Below are 20,548 nucleotides of genomic sequence, written 5' to 3'. Positions count from 1 at the left end.
TTAGGCTATATGTAATCGAAAACTTGAGACACTACTGTCTCATTTTAGCGATAGTTTGTCTACCAATCTTATTGCAAGCCTGGCGTAAAACTACTAAATAAGCGCGTCTGTATCAGAAATGCCTTCTGTTTTCGTATCATCAGCTCTTATTCTGCTGACTAATGGAAATGGACAGACTTTTCCATTTTCACATGACAGAGAATCATAATAAAACGCTGGAAACGTCAAAAACGTTAAATAAGTAAAATTAAAGATCGTTCGCGACTCCTTGTCAATACATATTAAATGGCACGGATTGTGCGAGTTCACAATAACTAGCTACAGTAATCAAAATTGGTGAGGATAAAACAAACCATAGCACAAACTGAGCTACAGGAGCCTAGTTTCTGTTTTGAAGTGTTTTCTTTTTCAAGAAATACGATCCACTGTAACACTGATATACGGTAATCACCGTCCAATCGCATATGACGCTATCTTTTACGTAACGTCTACGTAATGAGCTCAGGGAAAGGCAAGTTGGTCTGTTTTGCAAAGTACCGAGCCAGTGTTGCCAATGCAGAGGAGGTGAAACCAAGCTGTCCGAAGCGATCGAGGATCACTTCCAACTTATAAAGGCGAGCATGCACGTTAGTTTAACGAAGGGATGAAAATAAATATGAGAAGTGTTGTTGTTCAAGATTAGCTAAGCTTCAGCATAAATGTTGTCGTGAATAGCAAGCCTGCCCGAACGACGCCTAATGGTACCGGGTAGATACAGTCCACTTTTGTTTTGGGCCCAGGTTGAGTGCGATTGGAACACTGTCAGTCGTTGGTCAGCTAGCTTGATATCGACCTGTGTTACTTAGCTGTTTAGCTAGTTAAGTAACTTAGGCTATTTGTCATATCTGTCTGTCGAGCTGGTTAGCTAGCTATGCAAATCGTCAATAAAGCTCAGTCAAAGGCTAGCTTACTAGCTATGCGTCTAAGTGATAGAATAAACTGTTGAGGAGATTCCATCATTGTAACTTGAATGCTAACATTTACTTTGTTTGGTGTGCCTATGTTAACCAGTCATCTGACGTGCAATTAATTATTTGTGGCGGAATTTCCATTGTGCAGCATCTTATCGTTTATCGTAACTAGCTAGCTTGTTAACCAGCGTGTCATGCATCTCTTGTGCTATGTTCAGGGGAAGATAAATGCCATAGCTAGGACAGCCATCTGTAGTCGTATGTCATTCACGGGATACTAACTTTTGTGGTTCTTCGCATGCCTTACCCGTCTCTTTCTGCACTGTTGCACAAGTACATAGTTTGCATATTTTAGCAGGGTCGTGGGTTTTGGTTCCAATCTCTCAAAAGGTCAGCTACTGTGGCTTGTTTGTTGGAGCTTATAGCTTCACTCAAGCAAATGCTTGTCGCGCTATTCCTTATTATACCCTAACAACAACATCAACATGCAATACATTAATTTCATAAGTAAAATCCTTATTTAGCGGACACCTGCTGATGCGAATAATGAATGTGATTATAATTAAAAAATAATATACTGTAGAGTGGAGTCATTCATATCAAAGTAATGAAAAATAATGGTACAAGATGAAAACAAATCGACAGGATGGATGGAAAAACTGGGTCATTGGCTAGGGAAACAATGAAAGATGAGATTGATGTGCTGCCGTGTCTTTCTAAAAAGAATTCGGAATTTACCATACATTTTCACCCAGTTCTGGGCAGCTCTTTAACGGCACTGAACATATGTAGACTACATCGTGATTTATTTTGTAGTCCTAGTTTTGCTCCTGTGTTTTTAATTTTTATTATTCAATCTTGATTATATAAGGAGGTTTTAATAGCGTGTGTTGCCAGTAATATGTTGAATGTGTGTGTTTACATTGTCTGTTTTCTTTTTGTGGTGATGTGGCGCAGGCGCAATACCGTTTTTTCCCCCCCAGCTGCTCCTATTGGTCTCCACCTTATTTCTTGTAGTGTCAGGTGCAATACCTGGGCGTGTTGTTATGCAGTGTATGTTCTTGTCGACCACAGCAGGTCAGATGTGACCTTCAGGAAAAATCTCAATGAACAATGATGTGTTAAGCTTAATTGTTGTCTAGCTATTTGTTTAAAAAGTTGTGCTTTGGGCTGCTGCAGACGTAGGTCAAGTGTATGCATTCAAACGCTTTTCTGTGTTCGATTGTTCTTGACTGGTGCAATTGAGCCGACCAAGAAGACCAGAAGGCCATGTTTGCACTTTGAGAGCATTTGTACAAAATCTGCATAGATGCCAAGAGTTTGGCCAAATTGGTTTCAGCCTGAAAATGGTTATTAAAAGGGCCCACTTTCATTCCTTAGAATCTCTAATTATCGTGCACTGTGTGGATTATGATTTTCTGGCGAATGTTCTTTCTAATGGCAATATTGGATGTTGATTCTTTGAATAGACAATATCTGATTCTGATGTGACCACAATTCTCAAAGTTTCTGATGACATAGGCTATGAGGTGTGGTCTATAACATTTGATGTAGTCCATGGTGAAATTGGCTACTATAGCATCTGATATAATGCATTGCTTTGTTGAATTTTGAAGATATTGCCAGAAGCTTAGTCTCTCTGTGTTTAATTGGCATGGACCTATTCTGTGGAACCACTCGAGTTTCATAGGAGGTCAGATGTTTTGCTATGGCCGGTTCAACGGGTCATGACTAGAAATTGTTGAAAGGCAGCATGCTGGCATTACTATTATTGTAACATTCCACGCAGTGGTTTAGTAGCTATAAATGTAAAGATAGCAGTTTCAGTTCTTATATGGGGCGCTGGTTCTCACCAGTAAGCAAATGAGCTTGAATTGATTTAGCACAGCTGCCTGATGTAGCCTATGTATTTTTTAAATGTCTCATAAGATATGTTGGATACCTGTTAGTGCTAAGAAAATACTGAATCTTAATTTACATTTTTATGTACGTATAATTCTTTTTAAATGCAGAGAACTGTGTGACATAAATGTACAATGAAACTACATGCACGGTTTCCCTTCAGTCAGTAATGAGAGGGCTCAGGTGTTTCTTTTGCCTGAATTTCCTTCTGTCCTGCTCCACTGCTTGTGCTTACATAAAATAGGCTGAAGTAAATGGCACCACGGAAGCCATTAACCAAAACAGCATCGCAGTGTTACTGCATGTAGACGGAAAATGGCTGACATGTAGAACTGGATTGTGTTGTGTTCCATCGCAGGGTCAACGCTTAAACAATAGGATCAAAGAAAATTGTGGTCACCTGTCTATACATTTCCTATTAATGAAGGTGGTACTTTACCTGATAAGTGCTGTAGGTCTTTTGTCAGTTGCCAAGTTGCTCTATTGGTTAACTCCAGCATATAATTGTATAACGCATTTCTGTTTTAAAAACAAAGTACCTAAATCAAAAATGTTTTTTATGATTATTTATTATAAAAATGAGCTGATTTCATAAGGCACAAGAAAATGATTGGAAGCAACCTGTCTCTGTGTAGGAATGGCATATGCTTATGTTTTCTTTCTTCGTTTCTGTTAGTGATATGCAAAGTATCTAGGGAGCATTATTCTTATATATATCTCATATTAGAGTATATGTTTATGGGGACTGTTAGACCTAAACATACTCGGACTAATTGGGATGCACTAGATGGCAAAAAAATACCTCTGAAAGATAAAAATGTCTTCTCCTCCTATAATCTATAATATGAGTGATTCATTGCATTTTCTGTGTGTGTTGCATGTTTGCCATATCTTAAGTTACCTCAGTTTTATCTTTCACATTGCACAGCAGAATTTGCCCCCCAGTAAATCGCAATAAATTTCTTATAGTCCGATCTGTCACATTGCAGCATAGGATGTCAATGTTCAGCTCTCAATGGCTAAATGTAGACTATGAATTAAAGGGCTTTTTCTTGATACAAGTGTGTCAGACCTCCCTTTTTGTTGCAGTTTTATTTTACTGTGGCGTTGTATGAATTATTGCTGGCCTATCGCAGGGCATATATTATTATTATATTATTAAGCTGCCATACACAGAAACCGTTGTGAAAAATCAAAAGGACATTTTTCATTCGAAGTAGTCGTTACGAATCCATGAAGGCTTACCAGGAACAGGAGTGAAGCCATATTTCAGCCTAAGTGACACATCTTTCCCTTTTCTGCTTTCAGAACTGCTTCTGTTTAGTGGTTACGCTTAGCCTCAGCTATATGGTATTCACCGTTAGCAGCACAAATGTCATATGAAGCGCAGCAGTCAGAAGTGGACATGCTGGGCGTTTGTGCGTATGCACTTTGTGGCTGACGTGAATGGGTAGTCCCCTTCAGAATCGCGCTGGTGTCCTCTGAGAGTTGTTGACTCAGCATGGTGAAATATTAATGTCAGCGGAGTGGGTTTCCTTCCTGCCGCGCTCATTAATTGACCCGGGTCCGGTTGCTTTCTGTTTCGCTCATCAGCCCTGCTGTGGCCGTGATGGGGGAAGCTCACTCTTTAATCGGCTCTGTCCTCGGGCTCGCCTGGGCCCGTATTCATGTGGGGCAGCCTGTGTGCCTGTAGCCTAGTGGCTAAGGTACGAGACTGGGACCTGGAAGGTTCGCGGTTCAAGCCCCGGGTGGATCTACATACCTCTTCGGGTCTTGAGCATGGCCCTTAACCCCACATTGCTTTAGGGAGGATAGTCCCCTGTTTAGTGTATGTAGCTTTGGTTAAAAGCTAAATTGCAGCTAAATAAAAATCTATATATTATTTTATTTAATCCTCCCTAGACACTGATCTTGCATCACTTTCTTTATTCGTGCTCATAATTGGTTGGGACCAGACCGGGTTCAAATACGTAATTGTTTTGGATTCAAGTACTTTTCCGTGCTCGTTTGATCTTGCCTGGTTCAATTGAGCCAACCAGGAGGATCAGAAGTAGGTTTCCAATACACCAGATACACCAAATATTAACCTTTTAATGTTTACCTTTGTGAACTTTAACCTTGTAATCTTGTGAAGTAAAGCTTCTTGTTTTGAGCCTTGAGGCTTGTTTGCATTTTCAAAGGGCATTTTGAGTACAGGCAGCAGCTGAATCGCCAGGGTGACCTCACTCCCTGCTTTCGTTCTTGCCGCCGTCAAGATGTTTGTGGTCGGCAGTTAGGTTGTGGTGTGGCAAGGACAGCCTTCTCCTTTTAGTGTTTGTTACCATGACGAGGAGTTTCTGGTGGAAGTAACCACCGTTGGACGAGTCACGGGCATTATACCACTGGTGACAGAGCCTGCCATTTTAACGTTTCAGGTTTGACCGTTCCTCACCGGACGCCGTCGCTCACTTCTTGCTCTGTGGTGTCCCGCCGGCTGAGAGATGAGCCAGAAGTCGGAGCGCAGGGGGATCCACGTGGACCAGTCGGAGCTGCTGTGCAAGAAGGGCTGCGGGTACTATGGCAATGCGGCCTGGCAGGGCCTCTGCTCCAAGTGCTGGAGGGAGGAGTACCAGCGCGCCCGGCAGAAGCAGATCCAGGAGGACTGGGCCCTGGCAGAGAAGTAAGAGGCACCATGACTCTGCTCATTCCAGCATTCAAACCTTACGAGGGGTGCACTGCAAGTGCCGGTCCGTTTCAGGATTTTGTGTCAACTTCTGGTCTTAATTATTTCATTGACTCAAATCATATCTTATCTGTGTCATTTGATGTTTTCCGAATGTTGAGGTGGGAAGTATCCGCCCGTCCTTCTCAGGATCTAGGTTAACGACGGTGACCAATGTGCATGAGTCAGCATTAAGTGTGTCAGAGGTTCCGTCATCGTTCAGTTACGTCAGTTATGTTCTGTATTGCGTTCTCATGGACATTTATTTTTATTTTTCATTAATGATATTAGGTCAGTGGTTCCTAAGTTGTGTATGGAGTTGTTGGAGGGGTCCGATTGGGTTATTAGATGCACAAAAACATTTTTGCATGCCGATTGCTTGCTTTACTTTCCAGGTATATTATTAAAAACAGTGTTGGGGTGTCTAGGTGGCGCAGCCTGTAGAGCACTCATTGCGAGCCGCGACGTCGGCGGTTCGAATCCGACCGTCCGACATTTGTCGCATGTCTTCCCCTCTCTCTCGCTCCCATTCTTCCTGTCTCTCTATACTATATACTGTCCAATAAAGCTGAAAAAGTGCGACAGTTACAGTACATGGATTATACTGTACATGCAGTCATTTTTGACGTATTACAGAAAGGATTGTGTCACAGGTAATATGTTAATTTATTATTTTGGTCATTGGCTCCGAAAGTGTGGGAACCCTTGTGTTAGATTACTGATGTGTACAGTCTGCTGTCGGCCTTCAATGATGTCCCGGGGCATAGCGCACTCTTCGGGCCCGCAGGAGGTAACGCTTGCTCCTGCCCTGTCCCAGGTTGCAGAGGGAGGAGGAGGCGGCCTATGCCAGCATCCAGGGGGCCCAGTCGCAGCCTTCTCTCACACCCTTCTCCAAATTCGAGGAGAAGAAGACCAATGAGAAGACGCGCAAAGTGACCACAGTGAAGAAGTTCTTCAGTCCGTCATCGCGCACTGCACCCAAGAAAGGTACTGTGTGTGGGGGAAATGGGGGCTGTCTTTATGGTTAACTTCATTGGAATCCATTTTAGATTGCATTTTACGGATATGGTGTGGTCTCCTGAGATGGAGTTGAAGTTTCTGCATGGCCATAGGTTTTAGTCAACAGCTACTTATTACTTCAGGCAAGTTGGTTTTATTGTCTGTATGGGCACATGCTCTTAGTTCAGTCGTGGGATTTATAATGTAAGATGTGTTGTGAACTCTGATGTGTTTGCCCTGAGCATCAGTCTCCATCTCTGATGAACCCAAGCAGTGGATGAACTGAATAGGTGCAGGCATGTCATATGGGGGTTATCACTGAGTCACATTGAGGATTTGTTCTCTCTGAGCAGCGGTTGCTGCAAGACTGGGTTTGTGTTATGCCTCCACGCCCTCCTCTCTCCTGGATACTCACACACACACACACACACACACACACACACACACACACACCACACCTTCCTCCAATGTCACACCTTCACTAATCTTCAGCCCTTTGCCACAGTGGGCTTGCAGATACTTGACACATTACCGGCCAGCTACATGTTTCGTTTCCTTCACTGTCTCCTCTATGAGGTCCAATCGATCTGGCCTGTAGGTCCTTTTCAGCACGTGCCCCTTTTTGATGGCAGGATAGCACACCGCTGCCAAATGCAGACAATGATAGCAAGGGCTGTTGTCAGAAGGTTGAGTCTGTCACCTTCTCCATCTATATGCGTCTGTGTTCGGGATCTCTCATCTGTTACAGGGATGCCACATGCCAAGTCGATGCCAAAATTCTACTTGTTCTAATTGCTACCATACTGGTAGTTCTAATTGCTACCATACTGTCTGACTGACAACAAGCAGAGGAAGACGTCTATAATCTGGGAAGCTTGGGAATGCCTACCTACACCAGTGAATAACAATAACTAAAAATGGGTGAAAGTAGTCCAGTTTTGCTGCTGCAGTGGAAGGGATCTCAATGGTCTACCCTGTTTGTTGGGTATTGGGTGAGAGCCAGATCTTGAGGAAACCACTTTTTGTGGAAGCTATCTCCAACATTATGCTTTCTCCTCATTTTTCATAAAAAAATACATTTTATTTTTTGTTGCATTCACTGTAACCATTCATTCATTCATTCATTTATTCATCTTCCCACCATTTATTATTTATTTTCTTTTTTTGCTTTCTTTCTCTTTTAAACCCTTTGATAACATGGCTTTGATAAACCAAACCTCTCCAAACCCATTTCCACATCCCAAAATCCCATGTCATTTTGTCCCATGTTGTCATCCCCTGAATCCACACCCATCTCGCATGCCCTTCCTGCCTGGCTCTTGCCCCACCACTTCCTGTGGGTCTCCCCGAAATACCCCCCCACCCCCACCTCGTCCCCCTGGCCCTGCCCTCCTCACCTCGCCCGCTATGGGTCCACTGCAGCCCCCTGTGAGAAAGTTGAGAAGGTGTCGGGTGAGAGGGAGCGCCATGGAGAGGCTCTGCTCAGGGACCTGAAGGGCATGTTTACTCAGCCCTGGGAGATGATGTCACCCGCGGAAGGTAACTCATGCAGCCGGGCGGAGGTGTGGTGTGGTGTGGTAGGGGAGGGGACACGGGCTGCCACCTTAATGGGTGCCAGGGTGTTAGCCTGGCATTTCTTACCCCATTCTATTGGGAGTATGGAGGACTCTCGCCCTCTCTCCCTGGACTGGAAGTGTTACGGTTCCTGCATTTCCAGTGCTTTTTGAGTGGCTCCTGCAAGCTGATTGGTCCTAAAATTCCATTGTCAGACGTTAACCGTTTTTGTCTGCTTTGTTTGTGTTTTTGTTTGATTCTGTGTGTGGGTGCGCACGTGTGTATTTGTGTGTGTGTGTGTGTGTGCTTTTATGAATGCCTGTATGTGTATATATGTGTGTGTGTATGTGTGTGTGCCAGCGGCTCCATGGCAGTGCAGCATTCAGCTAGACCTCAGCATGCCCATCAGGACAGCATCCTGAGTGCAGTGTTTTGGTTTGCTGTGTTTTTTGTGTGTGGTGTGGTGTGGTGTGCGTGTGCGTGTGCGTGTGCGTGTGCGTGTGCGTGTGCGTGTGCGTGTGAGTGTGAGTGTGCGTGTGTCTGTGTCTGTGTTTCTGTCACTGTGTATTGGCTCATGTTCATTGTTTAACTGTTTGGCTCCCCCCCATTCCCCATTCCACCCCCCCTGTGTTGTCATGACAACAGGGCTAGCTGCCAGGTTAAGAGGTGGGTGTCGTCTGTGTGTCCGTCTTCCAGTAGTTTCCATATAGAATGCTTACGCTGCCTTGTTACCTGAACCACCTTGGACCTTGACCAAGGATCAATTTTGCAGTGATTCAGTCCAGTAGCTCCAAGCTGGTTGATCACAGGAGTCATAAGTTCCGGTCCCTTTTGCGAGACTGAGGGAAGATTTAGATTTCTTACTTCACATCAGCGTTAGGTTTCTACCTGTTGAAGTGACATCTCCATGATGTGAATGAAGTGGCAAACAATTACAAAAGTCATACACAATCACTTTCACACCAAAGTTGGCAATTATTTTCTGTTAACTTAATTAAGATGGTAAGTGCGTCATAAACCATTCATTTTTTGGCATACGATCTATAATGAATTTCATCAGTAAAGAATGACTTCACTGCAGCTGTGCTCATCTGTTGCATTCTCATGATTACAGATGAGCTCAAATCAAGGTTCTGTAACGTGATGATAATTCATATACACATAATTTGCATTTGTTTATAGTTACCTGGCAACCCAAGACAGTTACTGTACAGTAGCTAATAGAATTCTGAAGGAACTATTTTTTGGTGATGCTGAATAAATTCAATCTATTGTCTATTGTCTGAAATTATTGTAAGAAAGTGCCAGAATGTCATCAATTAATGTCAACGTGACATTCATTCTCAGTTTCTTGTAAACGTATCATTTGGTCGATCAGCGAAATAGACCAGGCTTCTATCTCGCTGAATTGCATTCACACTCTATACATGTCAAGTAAGCTGTGTGGTGGCTTTTACCACATCTGCTCTTTTTTTATCCCCTTGTCCCCCTCATGACCACGATTAACAGTTATTCCACACAGCGCAAGTTCCCCCCGCATGTGCAGGCAGTACTGCAGGCAGAAGCGGTGGTTTTCTGCCTATGATTCAGCAGCTTGTCACGAGCGGCAGCGTTTCCTACAGCTGTGCTTGCCTTAAAAGGAGCTAGTGCTACGCTTTAGCCTAGCGGTGAAACCAATGTGTGAAATGTAAATAATTCAACCGTTCGTCTCTCTTGGACATGTCTTGCTGACGTCTCCAAGCAAAGTTTCGCAGTCTGGCTGTGTCGTCCAGATGTTGATGTATTGGCTGTATTGGTACTAAATTGTAAAAGGAATTTTAAGCAGCTTATGGTGAAATATTTCGCTATAGTTACTTGAGACCTTGGTTCCATAATAGATTAAAGTGTTGTGAGATTATATCTATAAAGAGGGGACAGATTTATGGCTGTATTCTGGCTTGTCATTAGCTACTTTTAGCGTTCCAGGCATCCAGATGCAACCCTCTGTTAACTTGTGTGCTTTCCGTTCTCCCTCAGTACAATGCTGGTGCCAAGTATCTGTGGGAAGTATTTTGTTGTCTGACCCCCTGTTGTCCGGTGCCTGTACCCACAGAATCCCACGAGGGGAAGGCCCCCAGCCCCTCCATCACCCGCCAGTCCAGTATCGAGACGGACCGGGTGTCCCGCGACTTCGTCGACTTCCTGAAGAACCTGCAGAAGCCAGGCCGGGAGATCCACAAGCAGTGCCGGGCCTTCATCGAGAACATGGCCAACAAGAAGGTGAGCCCCTTCCAGAGAATGCCACAGAGGGCTTATAACGGGGGTAGGCAACCCTGGTCCGGTGCCAGTGCCGTTTCTGGTTTTTCATCACAAGAGTTACCTGGACGATTAAACGTCTGAGGCTGACTATTCTGATAATTGTGGTGAAATCCAGACCATGGTCTCCTACTTTCATTAAGCCTGATTAATTAAAATGAAGTAAATGTCTTTACACAGCACATTTAACAACAAAAGTAGCTGTAGAAAAGTGACAAAAGTAGTTACACCGCAGTGCTGTGCAAAATATATGCATAATATGAAATGTATCCATATATGTGAACATGAACACACAGGACAAAACAAACATTTAGAAACTCTATGGTTCCTGGGAATCTTTGAATGCTGGGATACTCTGGAAGATGAAAGTGTGGTGGTGAGGGTAAATGGTACACCACTATATTGTATTATTTGTGGTATCATCATTCACTGCTTGCTCACATTCCCTTATAGGCACGTTTTCACAGAGCACTTATAGCAGTGTGTTCAGTTTCCTTTACTGTGTGCAAGTTGCCATTGGTCTTATCTCTCATACTGCACTTCCCCTGCCTGCCAGGACCTGGGGGCTGACGAGCTGTCCGAATGTGTGCAGGACTTCTACCAGAACATGTCCGACCGGCTGATGACCCACTTTAAAGGTAGACTTCCCCCCCGCCCCCCCTTTTTTCCAGTTGATAAACAATGAGGGGGAAAAACTAAGTTTCCATTAAGGGAATTCACCACACATTTGATTATTATTGACCTATCACTTCTGTTTCGCTTTTACCATATTGATATATAGTTCCCAGTACTGCTTGGAGTAACACCTCTTGGCAACGATAGATACACGATGGCATCATCTGCATTGCTAATGCATGAGAATCTTTTCCAATATGTATTACTTTAATATTAATGCGTTGTCTTATCACTTCCATACATTAGGCAGAGACTAGAGGGGAAAGTCGATATCCTTATTTTATTCCTCTGTGTATTTCAAATCGTCTGATGAAGTACCATCAACCATAATTTGGGATATTGTTTTTTTTATGCATTGCCTGCAACCACAAGATAAACTTAAACTGAAAACCAAATGCTCTCACTGTTTCAAATATGTCTGGGCCATAGCACCCTGTCAAAAGCTTTTTCTATGTTGAGTGTTACCAAAGGTATTTTATTATTATTTTAAAAATATTATTAAAATGTGCTCTTTACCGTGCAAAAAACAGCGCAAAACCGTGATAGGATACATTTTGTGGTGTTTTGTGTGTGAGTGGGGTTCTAATGGCAGTGTCCTGCAGTAGTCCAGCAGGAAATTGGCAAATGCTGTGCCACAGGAAGGTGGTGAGATCAGCTGGGACAGGAGGGAAGTGACGTCATTAAAGCCGCTGATAAGCCTATCTGGCTAATGCCAGTCATGTCTGCTAATCCAAGATGCTGAGCTCATCAGTAACTCCAGGGTCATTCCCTTTGACTATGTTATCATCTGACGATTGTTCACTGTTGCATTTAGACCACGGCAGAGACGTGTAAATCACATCGAGTCAACTCTGGCATTATTTGTCATCTTATTAACAAGAAACGGATTGCAGTGTATGCCCAGTGGTTTAAATGAAGACTGACCTGACAAGGCTGATCTCTGAACCTAAGTGACAAAATGGAGTGTGAAGGGCTTAACTGGCTGTCAGTGATATAATGACATCATAGTGACATCATAATGTGTTAGGCTTTACCTGCCTAACAGCACTGCAGTGGAGAGTAGTTCAGGGAAGTCCAAATTCGCATTCTCACAGGTCAAGACCTGTGAGAAAGACTGGCTTTCTGTGCAATTCTGGATTGCAGTAGTGAATGTTGCTTCATTAATGCATTTCTTGGAATGTGACAAAGCTATGTGTAGGTTTCATTCTCACTCACGCATTTCCCTATTAAACGTTTGGCTGTCGCAATAGCTGTCCGACCGGTCTCAGCTGGTTTCATGCCAGCTTTCAGCCTGCTCTCACCCTGGTGGCCAACGATGTCATCGTTGTGCTCAGCAGTTATCGTTCTGGATTCCACTCAACGTCTCAACTAATAGTAATGGGGACCGATATCCGGCCTTCCCGCTGTCGCACTGAATCGGGGTTAAACCATCCTGACGGTGCGGTTTGTTTGCGTTCACCCAGGGTCCACAGAGCGCGTGGAGCGGGTGATGGACCAGGTCGAAAAGTACATAATGACCCGCCTGTACAAGAACGTCTTCTGCCCCGAAACCACCGACGACGAGAAGAAGGACCTGGCCACCCAGCACAGGATAAGGTCCGCTTACTGCTACATGTCTTGGGGGGGAATGCATGTAGTAATAAAACAATATATTTTCCATCTATTGCAGTTGAAAAATGTGTAAAATGCAGATACTAATTCAACTTTCAATAAATATTACATGAAACTTGCAGGGGGAAATGTATGTATGTAATGGGATGAATGTCTCCCTATGTCTCATTTTAGCATAGCCAAACTGTGCTATAATGGCATATCTTCTGCAGGGCTCTACACTGGGTCACTATTCAGATGCTGTGTGTCCCTGTCGACGAGGAGATCCCTGAGGTGTCGGACAATGTGGTAAAAGCCATCACAGGTTTGTCAAAATGGCGCTCTCTAACGCGCTGTAGCTGGAGGTGGTGCCATCCCACACTCATCATTAGCATTATAAGTTGCCATTCTGGTTAGATCCCTATGATAAAAGTTTTCTATCTGCATTCCATGAAATTATTTGAAGTTATTTACATTTATTAACAGTGATGTTTCTGTTTTCTCTACATCTATTGGCACGTTTGACAAATAACTTCAAGGCTAAAGAAAGGTCAGACTGAGGTTTCAAGCCCTTTTTACAGCCTTCTCATCCACTTGTATTTGAACGTGGACTGTTCCTCTTCAGGGAACTGTACTATAAGCTTAAAGTAAAATAAATAAAATAATAATAATCATTTTCATTTTACTGGAAGGGGTGGGACATTTTTTCCTTTTCGTGCAAAAAGATACATTTCAATTAAAAGGGGATGTAGAAACTATGTGCCGTGATGCGTGTTAAAGATCACTTCACACCAGGTCGAAGTAATCAAGGACATTTTTGTAGTTTTGGATACAGTTGTGCTTTATTTCCCTAGATATAACGAGTGAATGAAGAGATTTAGTATTTATTTATTTATTTATTTATTTTTATTTTTTTTAATACCAAGTGTAAGTGCGTAGGGAATACCAGTAACTCGTCCAACAGAGTGGGGTGAGAGCTTGTGTCAATAATCTTTTCTCCTGTAGATGTCATCGAGATGGACTCCAAGCGTGTGCCCCGGGACAAGCTGGCCTGCATCACCCGCTGCAGCAAGCACATCTTCAATGCCATCAAGATCACCAAGAATGAGCCCGCGTCGGCCGACGACTTCCTGCCCACCCTCATCTACATCGTCCTGAAGGCCAACCCGCCGCGGCTGCAGTCCAACATCCAGTACATCACCCGCTTCTGCAACCCCAGCCGCCTCATGACCGGGGAGGATGGCTACTACTTCACCAACCTGGTGAGGGCAACACCACAGATACTTTCACTGGAGATACTATTGGAGTCGATAGGAACAGATACAAGTACGACGGGTGACGGCGTTGTGCCATTCAGTGGCGTTGCGTGTCGTTTTACGATGTCTCTTGCGCTTTGAAATGATCTAAAAAAGGACTCATCGTTTTCGGGTTTAAGTAGCATCCTTAATTATGTTTTCAATTGACTTCCATTCATTTATTTCGGCCAGCAACAGGCTGAATACTCCTTTGTATCAAAATTACCCATAATTCACAATGAATGGAATGTTGCTGCCATTAATTTCTACGAGCGCTACGGTGAATGCTAGCACCTAAAAGGCTGCATTAGTGGCTGTTGAGTGGCTTATCCTATTTAAGGCACTGTTCTAGTGTATAGATGGGCCCCACGGTCTGCTATCGAATCCTGGTTGTTGGGCAGTGCCTATTGGGGTGCCTGCAAGTTTATGAAGCCTCTTCCTCTGATATTGTCATCTCTGTGCGAGCCCAACTTGTGAACTGTAACAGGAAGCGGTGGTTGACATCTCATGCTTCGTAGGAGAGCACTGCACCTGGGTACAGATACTTATCTTTTGTCAAAAGAGGCCACAGATAAGAGGGGCACAGCTCTGCATATTGTTCTGCAAACTGATGTAGAAATACATTTATCACTGTTTTACTGAGACCCAGATTGCTGTGGGTTTGACTATGAGCTCTGCTGTGTTTTATCGCAACTTTGAGAACGTACTAAAAAGGTGTCTAGACGTGTCTAGACCTCAGTCTAAGGCCTCTTCAGAAATGCCTATGACCATTTGGACTGTCAGTTGGCGTGTATAGCTGAAATGGCTAAAGCACTGGTTAACCAGGATTGAACCCTGACCACTGACTGGCAGGGAGCCCTGCAGAGCTGTGGATAATTGACCACAGAATGATCCAGGGAGGGATGGATGGATTGAGGGAGGGAGGGAGGGTTTCTTTTGATAGTGTAATCTCCGCCTTTTCCTCTGCAAAGCTAAAAGCAGCCGCCTTCGACCCCGTCTATTTCAGATTGTGAGCGTGTTGTTAGACATTCTCCCAAAGTAATGATGTTACCGTAAAAGGGCGTACCAGTTACATATTACAAAGATATAAAACTAAAATGGGAAAGATATGTCTTCTATAAAGCAATGCTAAAAACATAACGACTGGTTTTACTCTGTTAACTATGTCTTTGGGTGATATTCGGAGTGTAAACGTAGGCCAAAGGTAGTCTAGAGGAACAAAAATAATAATGCAAGTCAGGTAAGAAGAATGTGCCTGTGTGCCTCTCCGGTTCTTCCAGTGATTCATTAACGGACAAGCAATGCTTTGACTCGTACGCCTTTCATCAGGTCCAACGTGATTCAACACCCCGCTGGACAAAAGTGCTGTTTAATTCATCACAGAGATCGTTAAAACTGGTTGTGGGCACATTCTTCTTGTTCGGTTGTGTTATTCTTGTTTGTGCAGTTGACTATGCTCAGTGTTTCTCTTGATACAGTCTTTCGCATTGTTTTTTTTTTGTTTTTTTAACCCTATGGCTTTGCATAGTGCTGGGTGCAGGGCTGTGCAGAGGCCTTTTGATTGGTAGATGCTCAAAGTGGGAGAAGGGCACACCAACCTAGGAAAATGTTTTCTCACGATTTTCCTAGGTTATTTCCTAGTTATTTAGAATATATTTCATCAAAATGAATGAATGAAGAGTAAGCAACCGCTTGGACACCCAGAGACCCCTACCCATGCCTCACTGGGTGTGCGCATTTTGTCTTTTGAGTGTATCCGTGCACTAATTCAATGTTCAAGTGATTTAAGTGACATTTTCAGGCGATGCAGTTTTCATCGAGGGCCAGTCCACTGACGTGTGTCCGCTGTCTCCCATCCCACAGTGCTGTGCGGTGGCCTTCATCGAGAAGCTGGATGCCCAGTCGCTGAACCTGAGCGCCGAGGACTTTGAGCGCTACATGTCGGGCCAGGCGTCCCCCAGGAAGCAGGAGCCTGAGGTGTGGCCCCAGGAGGACGCCGGCGCGGGCAGGAGCCCGGGCCTGACCCAGGTGTACCAGAGCCTGGACCTGCTGACGGGCCTGGGGGCGCGGCAGGACCGGGTGCTGGAGGGGGCGCGGAGTCTGGAGAGCGACCTGATCAGCTGGCAGGAGAGCGTGGAGCGGGAGGTGCAAGAGATCCTGGAGAAGTACCCTCTGGAGATCCGCACCCCCGCCTCCGCCATCGACTCCGACAACGTGGAGAACGACCGGCTGCCCCCGCCGCTACAGCCCCAGGTGTTCGCTGGCTGACCTGCCCCCGCCCCCCCTCGACCAGTACCCCCCACCACCTCCCCCAGCTCCCCTCTGTCCTGTCCTGTTTTACCCCGGCATGCACGCACCACTCCGACCAACGCTGGGCAGTGTGCTTCAGACCACTACACGGCCATTTTGTCACTTCTACACAAACTGGTGGAGCCAGGGCAAGGCTTCTGTTACACTCCTCTGTTACCTCCTCTGTGGGGTAGCACCAGTGCAGCGTTGTTCCAAACCACCAACTGCCACATTTTCTTTGTAAATTTGGAGTCATGTTTTGGAAATGTTGGGAGACATCTGAAATGCTGCTACTCCCTGCCCCTGTGTGTGTTCTCTGAGACAGAGCAGAAATCCCTGAGCTGGAGATTTGTTAATTTTCTGGCCGCTTCCCTGCTTGTGTGAACCCTGTCCCTGGTCACGACCGGACACCAGCAGGGCCCATTGCCATTACCCCCACCCCCCCTTCCTGGGGCTAAGTACTGTATGCTGGTCTGCTGTGAGTCGAGGAGCCTTAGAACCAAAGTTCTTAATCTTTCATCTGATGTAATTTCACTGTTCCCCTGCCTAGCATTAATTTCATAGCAGAGGGCAATTTGACACCACTAAACACTCACCTTAACATCAGCCATATCATTTTTCCTTTGTTTTCGTTTTTTTGGATCAGGATTTCACTTCTAATTAGTCAATGGAAGCATACTTTCTACTATGTTGTTTTTTAATTTCACTGGTAACATGAGCTCTTGAGGGAAAATATGGTGTTGATTTTTTAAAGTAGATGTTTATCATTATTTACCCCGTAAAATAGTGATCATATGTATCATTTCAAATGAATCAGAAATTTTGATGATTCGTTTTTTGTTCTTACCAGTGACACCGTAATGCTCAGAATTTATCAGGGAATTGCACATAATCTGTGTTTCCCTTTCCCAGTTCTACAGGCCTCCACTATCTGCTTTATTTCCATCAGTCGCTAAATTACGGTGTAACTGCAAAGCCACCCGTTAACTTCCCGCTTAAGGTCTGTCAGTTCATTAAGAGTGCAGAAAGCTTATACAGTTGATACTGGGTCTTTAGTGGTGTACAGGTATTGTATACAAAATTATCTTGGTAGATGACAATGTAGACAAATCATAAGATTTTTAGACTGCTTCAAGATGATGTGTTTTCATTAATGAAATTTATACTATGACAAAAATGTCATATTTTATCTCCTTTAATTTCAGCCGAAAGAAAAAATAGAACTAACTATTGAAAGACTGAACCTCAAACCCTTGAGGAGAACACATTTCAGGGTACTCTCCACCACAGGTGTATTTGATTTTAGGTTTCTAGTATTTTCTTACTTCTGTGTTAATGTCCAGGCATCAAGGCTGATGATGGTAAATTTTTTTAATTGTAGATTTTGGCTGAAATTTGAGATTTGTAAATCAACCATGTCTTTAAGACAAAGTTTTGTTACAGGTAAGTCTATGCTAATGCAGTTGTGTGCGCAGCCTTGCATATGCCTGAATACAGTTTATAAATGCTGTGGAACCTGTTTGTCAAAGCGACATTAAAGTGTGGTTAATTGTGTAAGCCAACACTAAAATCTAAGCACCCTCTCTGAATCTAATGCTAGAAGCCAACAGCTGTTGCAGACACGTATATGAACGACCTCTTAATGCAATAATCAAACAAGATGGAGGTTTGGTTTTGTGTCAAGCCTACCAGTCTGTGGCAATCCAAACTGATGGTGTATCCTAGCCTGTTCTATACAAAACTATTGTACTATTGAGAAGCTCTTCAAGAGGTGTTCTCTGCAGGCTTTTCAGGTACCTGGTCAACAAAGTTAGCAATCGCCTTGGTTTCTCAAGGAATATGGCTTGCTGAACCCATCTTATCTCCCTGTGAGCATTTCATGAAGGCAAAGTCTAGTATTTTTGTCCTAAAGCTATGAAGTACAAGGGTTGGCTGAATCCTTTGGGTCTATCAGATACGCTCTGCCAGGTCACTAACATTGTTCTGTGTGTAAAATTTGCTACTGTGTTGCTTGGAATGTTGTATTTTTCCCTGTTAAGAGGAACGCTAATATGTTCATGGGAGTACTTCTTGTGTCCAGCCACTAGCTGGTGCAAAAGTTTAGTCTTTGCAGTCTTAATGAAATTTAATTGTGCTGATTATCATTTAGTATGAGAGAATGACGCATTATTGTGCCCATACTCCCTCATTGCCTATGTAGACAAACACACACTCCTCAAAGTTTGAACTATATCTGGTACTCTAATTTAGATGTAGCCAGTCTACATTTGTTGATGATGGGTCTCCTTTAAAGATGTAAAACTGTATGTATAACCTCATAGGTGTGACTTTTAAATTGTATGGCTTAACACGTCGCTATTTATTTTTTTAAATGTAACTTATGGGGTATAGTGTTGTATGACAGTGTCTGGACTGTGTTTATTTAACTGCATTTAAATAAAACCTCCCCAAAACCTCAGATTGTCATTGGACTGGACTTTTTTTTTAAACTCATCTCAGTCTGTAGAGCACTTTCAGATGTATCCACAAAAAACAAACTGTTGGTTATCTGTGCAGTTATGCCAGAAATGCCTCAAGTTGATACCTGGCAGTTTATGTCAATCAATTTTTATTTGTATAGCGATTTTAAGAAAGGGGCTTTGTCACAAAGCAGCTTTACAGGGAACCAGCCCCCAAGAGTACACATAGGGCAATAGTGCCAAGGAAAAACTCCCTGACTAACAGGAAGAAACCTTGAGCAGAACCTGACTCAGAGGGGGAACCCATCTGCCACTGGTTGGGACCGGTTTGCTGTACCAAATGGTATTACATGTAAACCAATGAATTACAGTACATAAATGTCCAATCCAAATTAATGGGGTCCAAGCAAAGATGACTCCGGTCATGGTTATTTCCTTTCCTAGAGTTGATTCCACAAATAATTTACTGCTTGGAGCGGTGGGATATTTAAATACATGTTCTTTTTTCATTGAGCTAGAACTCATTACTCAATGAAGTTACTTTCCACCAGACCAGTCATTCAGAAAATGACCCGTTTCAAATGGCTCACTACTGACACACTGTGGCAGAAATATGTCATATTTTTCCGTTTCAGTGATAGAAGAAGCACAGAATATTAAGTTACCCGGTTTCTTCAGCTCTTCTTTAAATAACGTCCCAAAGAAAAACATGGAACCAATAAATCCTGAAACAGTTTGCAAATGGCTTTGGCTAAAATCGGACCCCCCCTTCATAATGATCACACTTGTCCATAAGCCATTAAATCCTGTAAGTAGAAGATTTGTGATTACTGTTGATTTGTCCAAAAGTATTTGGTGTTTTTAGGCAATTGATTGTTTAACATTATTATCTATTGTTAGTGTTGTGAAGAATATATTTTTATATTGATTTCTATTTAAATGGCAATGCTGATGCAAGGCATATACTCATTTGAATACCTCATTTAATTAGTCGGTAGGCACTTTCGCAATATTTAAGATTTTAAAAAATATTTATGCAGGTAACTGCCATGTAGATTTGAATTAACGGTTTGATTATGTGAATCTTATTCTATGTGTGAAGCCCAATGAAATACAGAGAATGTTTTAGATACCTAAAGGTAAACACTTAGAGAATGATTTAGTGGATTTATAGTACATTTTTAGAACCGGTGATATTAAAACAGAATATTCAGTTTAGATATAATAACAATTTTGAATGAATGGCTGTTTGAGTTCCGAGTGTGATTTCTTTGTTGTATAAATTAGTTGTCTTTGGGAAGGAGTCCTCCCTGGGCTGTAAATCAATGTGCTAGATGGCGACACCTTGTGGCTGAGAGCGGGTTGCAGCTGGGACGGGTGTGGGTTGCAGCGGCTGACTCGTGCACAGGAAGGAGTACGGCAAATTTCCAGGGAGATGGACATGTATAAAAATATATATATATATATATATATATTTTTTAAAAGCTTGAAACTGGGGATGAACGTAGGAATTGAAAATAACAGAGTGTAGGTAACGGCCAGGTATTGTAACAGCTATTGTAACAGCATTAAATAGATTATAATTTTTTTTAATACAGCAAAGACATTCTTGATGTTACAAGTTACTATTAATGCTTGAATTAACTTTTTAATTAAATCTTAAATGATTAAAAAGCCTGATTTTCTACAGCCATTAGTCCAGTGTACCAACAACACACTGTTACCTCATCCTAAATAATTATATTAATATGCTCATCTGGTACTAGAGAAACCTCTCCCAATTGTATTTTGTGCTAAGTGTACTAAGTGCTTCAAGTAGTAAAGATTAATGACACACAT

The 20,548-nt window shown here is 43.1% G+C and overlaps 1 protein-coding gene across 2 annotated transcripts; it reads left to right on the top strand.

Moving 5' to 3' along the window:
* The first annotated feature begins 504 nt into the window (after nucleotides 1-504).
* rabgef1 (RAB guanine nucleotide exchange factor (GEF) 1) lies at nucleotides 505-18,708 on the top strand. Of its 2 annotated transcripts, XM_061249035.1 has the most exons (10): nucleotides 505-614; nucleotides 5,267-5,511; nucleotides 6,371-6,540; nucleotides 7,975-8,091; nucleotides 10,199-10,365; nucleotides 10,958-11,039; nucleotides 12,540-12,672; nucleotides 12,900-12,991; nucleotides 13,672-13,928; nucleotides 15,825-18,708. In XM_061249035.1, the coding sequence occupies exons 2-10, from the start codon at nucleotides 5,333-5,335 to the stop codon at nucleotides 16,227-16,229; spliced, it is 1,602 nt and encodes a 533-aa protein (XP_061105019.1). In that variant the 5' UTR covers nucleotides 505-614; nucleotides 5,267-5,332; the 3' UTR covers nucleotides 16,230-18,708. The 2 variants fall into 2 exon arrangements, with proteins under 2 accessions (XP_061105019.1, XP_061105020.1); XM_061249036.1 differs by lacking the exon at nucleotides 7,975-8,091.
* Nucleotides 18,709-20,548: the final 1,840 nt, after the last annotated feature.

The sequence above is a fragment of the Conger conger genome, chromosome 7 (genome assembly GCF_963514075.1).
Source record: "Conger conger chromosome 7, fConCon1.1, whole genome shotgun sequence".
Classification (NCBI taxonomy): Eukaryota; Metazoa; Chordata; class Actinopteri; order Anguilliformes; family Congridae; genus Conger; species Conger conger.
This window is presented reverse-complemented; position numbering and strand designations above follow the sequence as displayed.

What these genes read in the sequence shown, in the direction of transcription:
- rabgef1 (XM_061249035.1), top strand. Translation starts at nt 5,333, where the DNA reads ATGAGCCAGAAGTCGGAGCGCAGGGGGATCCACGTGGACCAGTCGGAG. An exon ending in GCTGATGACCCACTTTAAAG is followed by an intron (nt 11,040 to 12,539) that starts GTAGACTTCCCC and finishes GCGTTCACCCAG; the next exon opens with GGTCCACAGAGCGCGTGGAG. An exon ending in GCCACCCAGCACAGGATAAG is followed by an intron (nt 12,673 to 12,899) that starts GTCCGCTTACTG and finishes TATCTTCTGCAG; the next exon opens with GGCTCTACACTGGGTCACTA.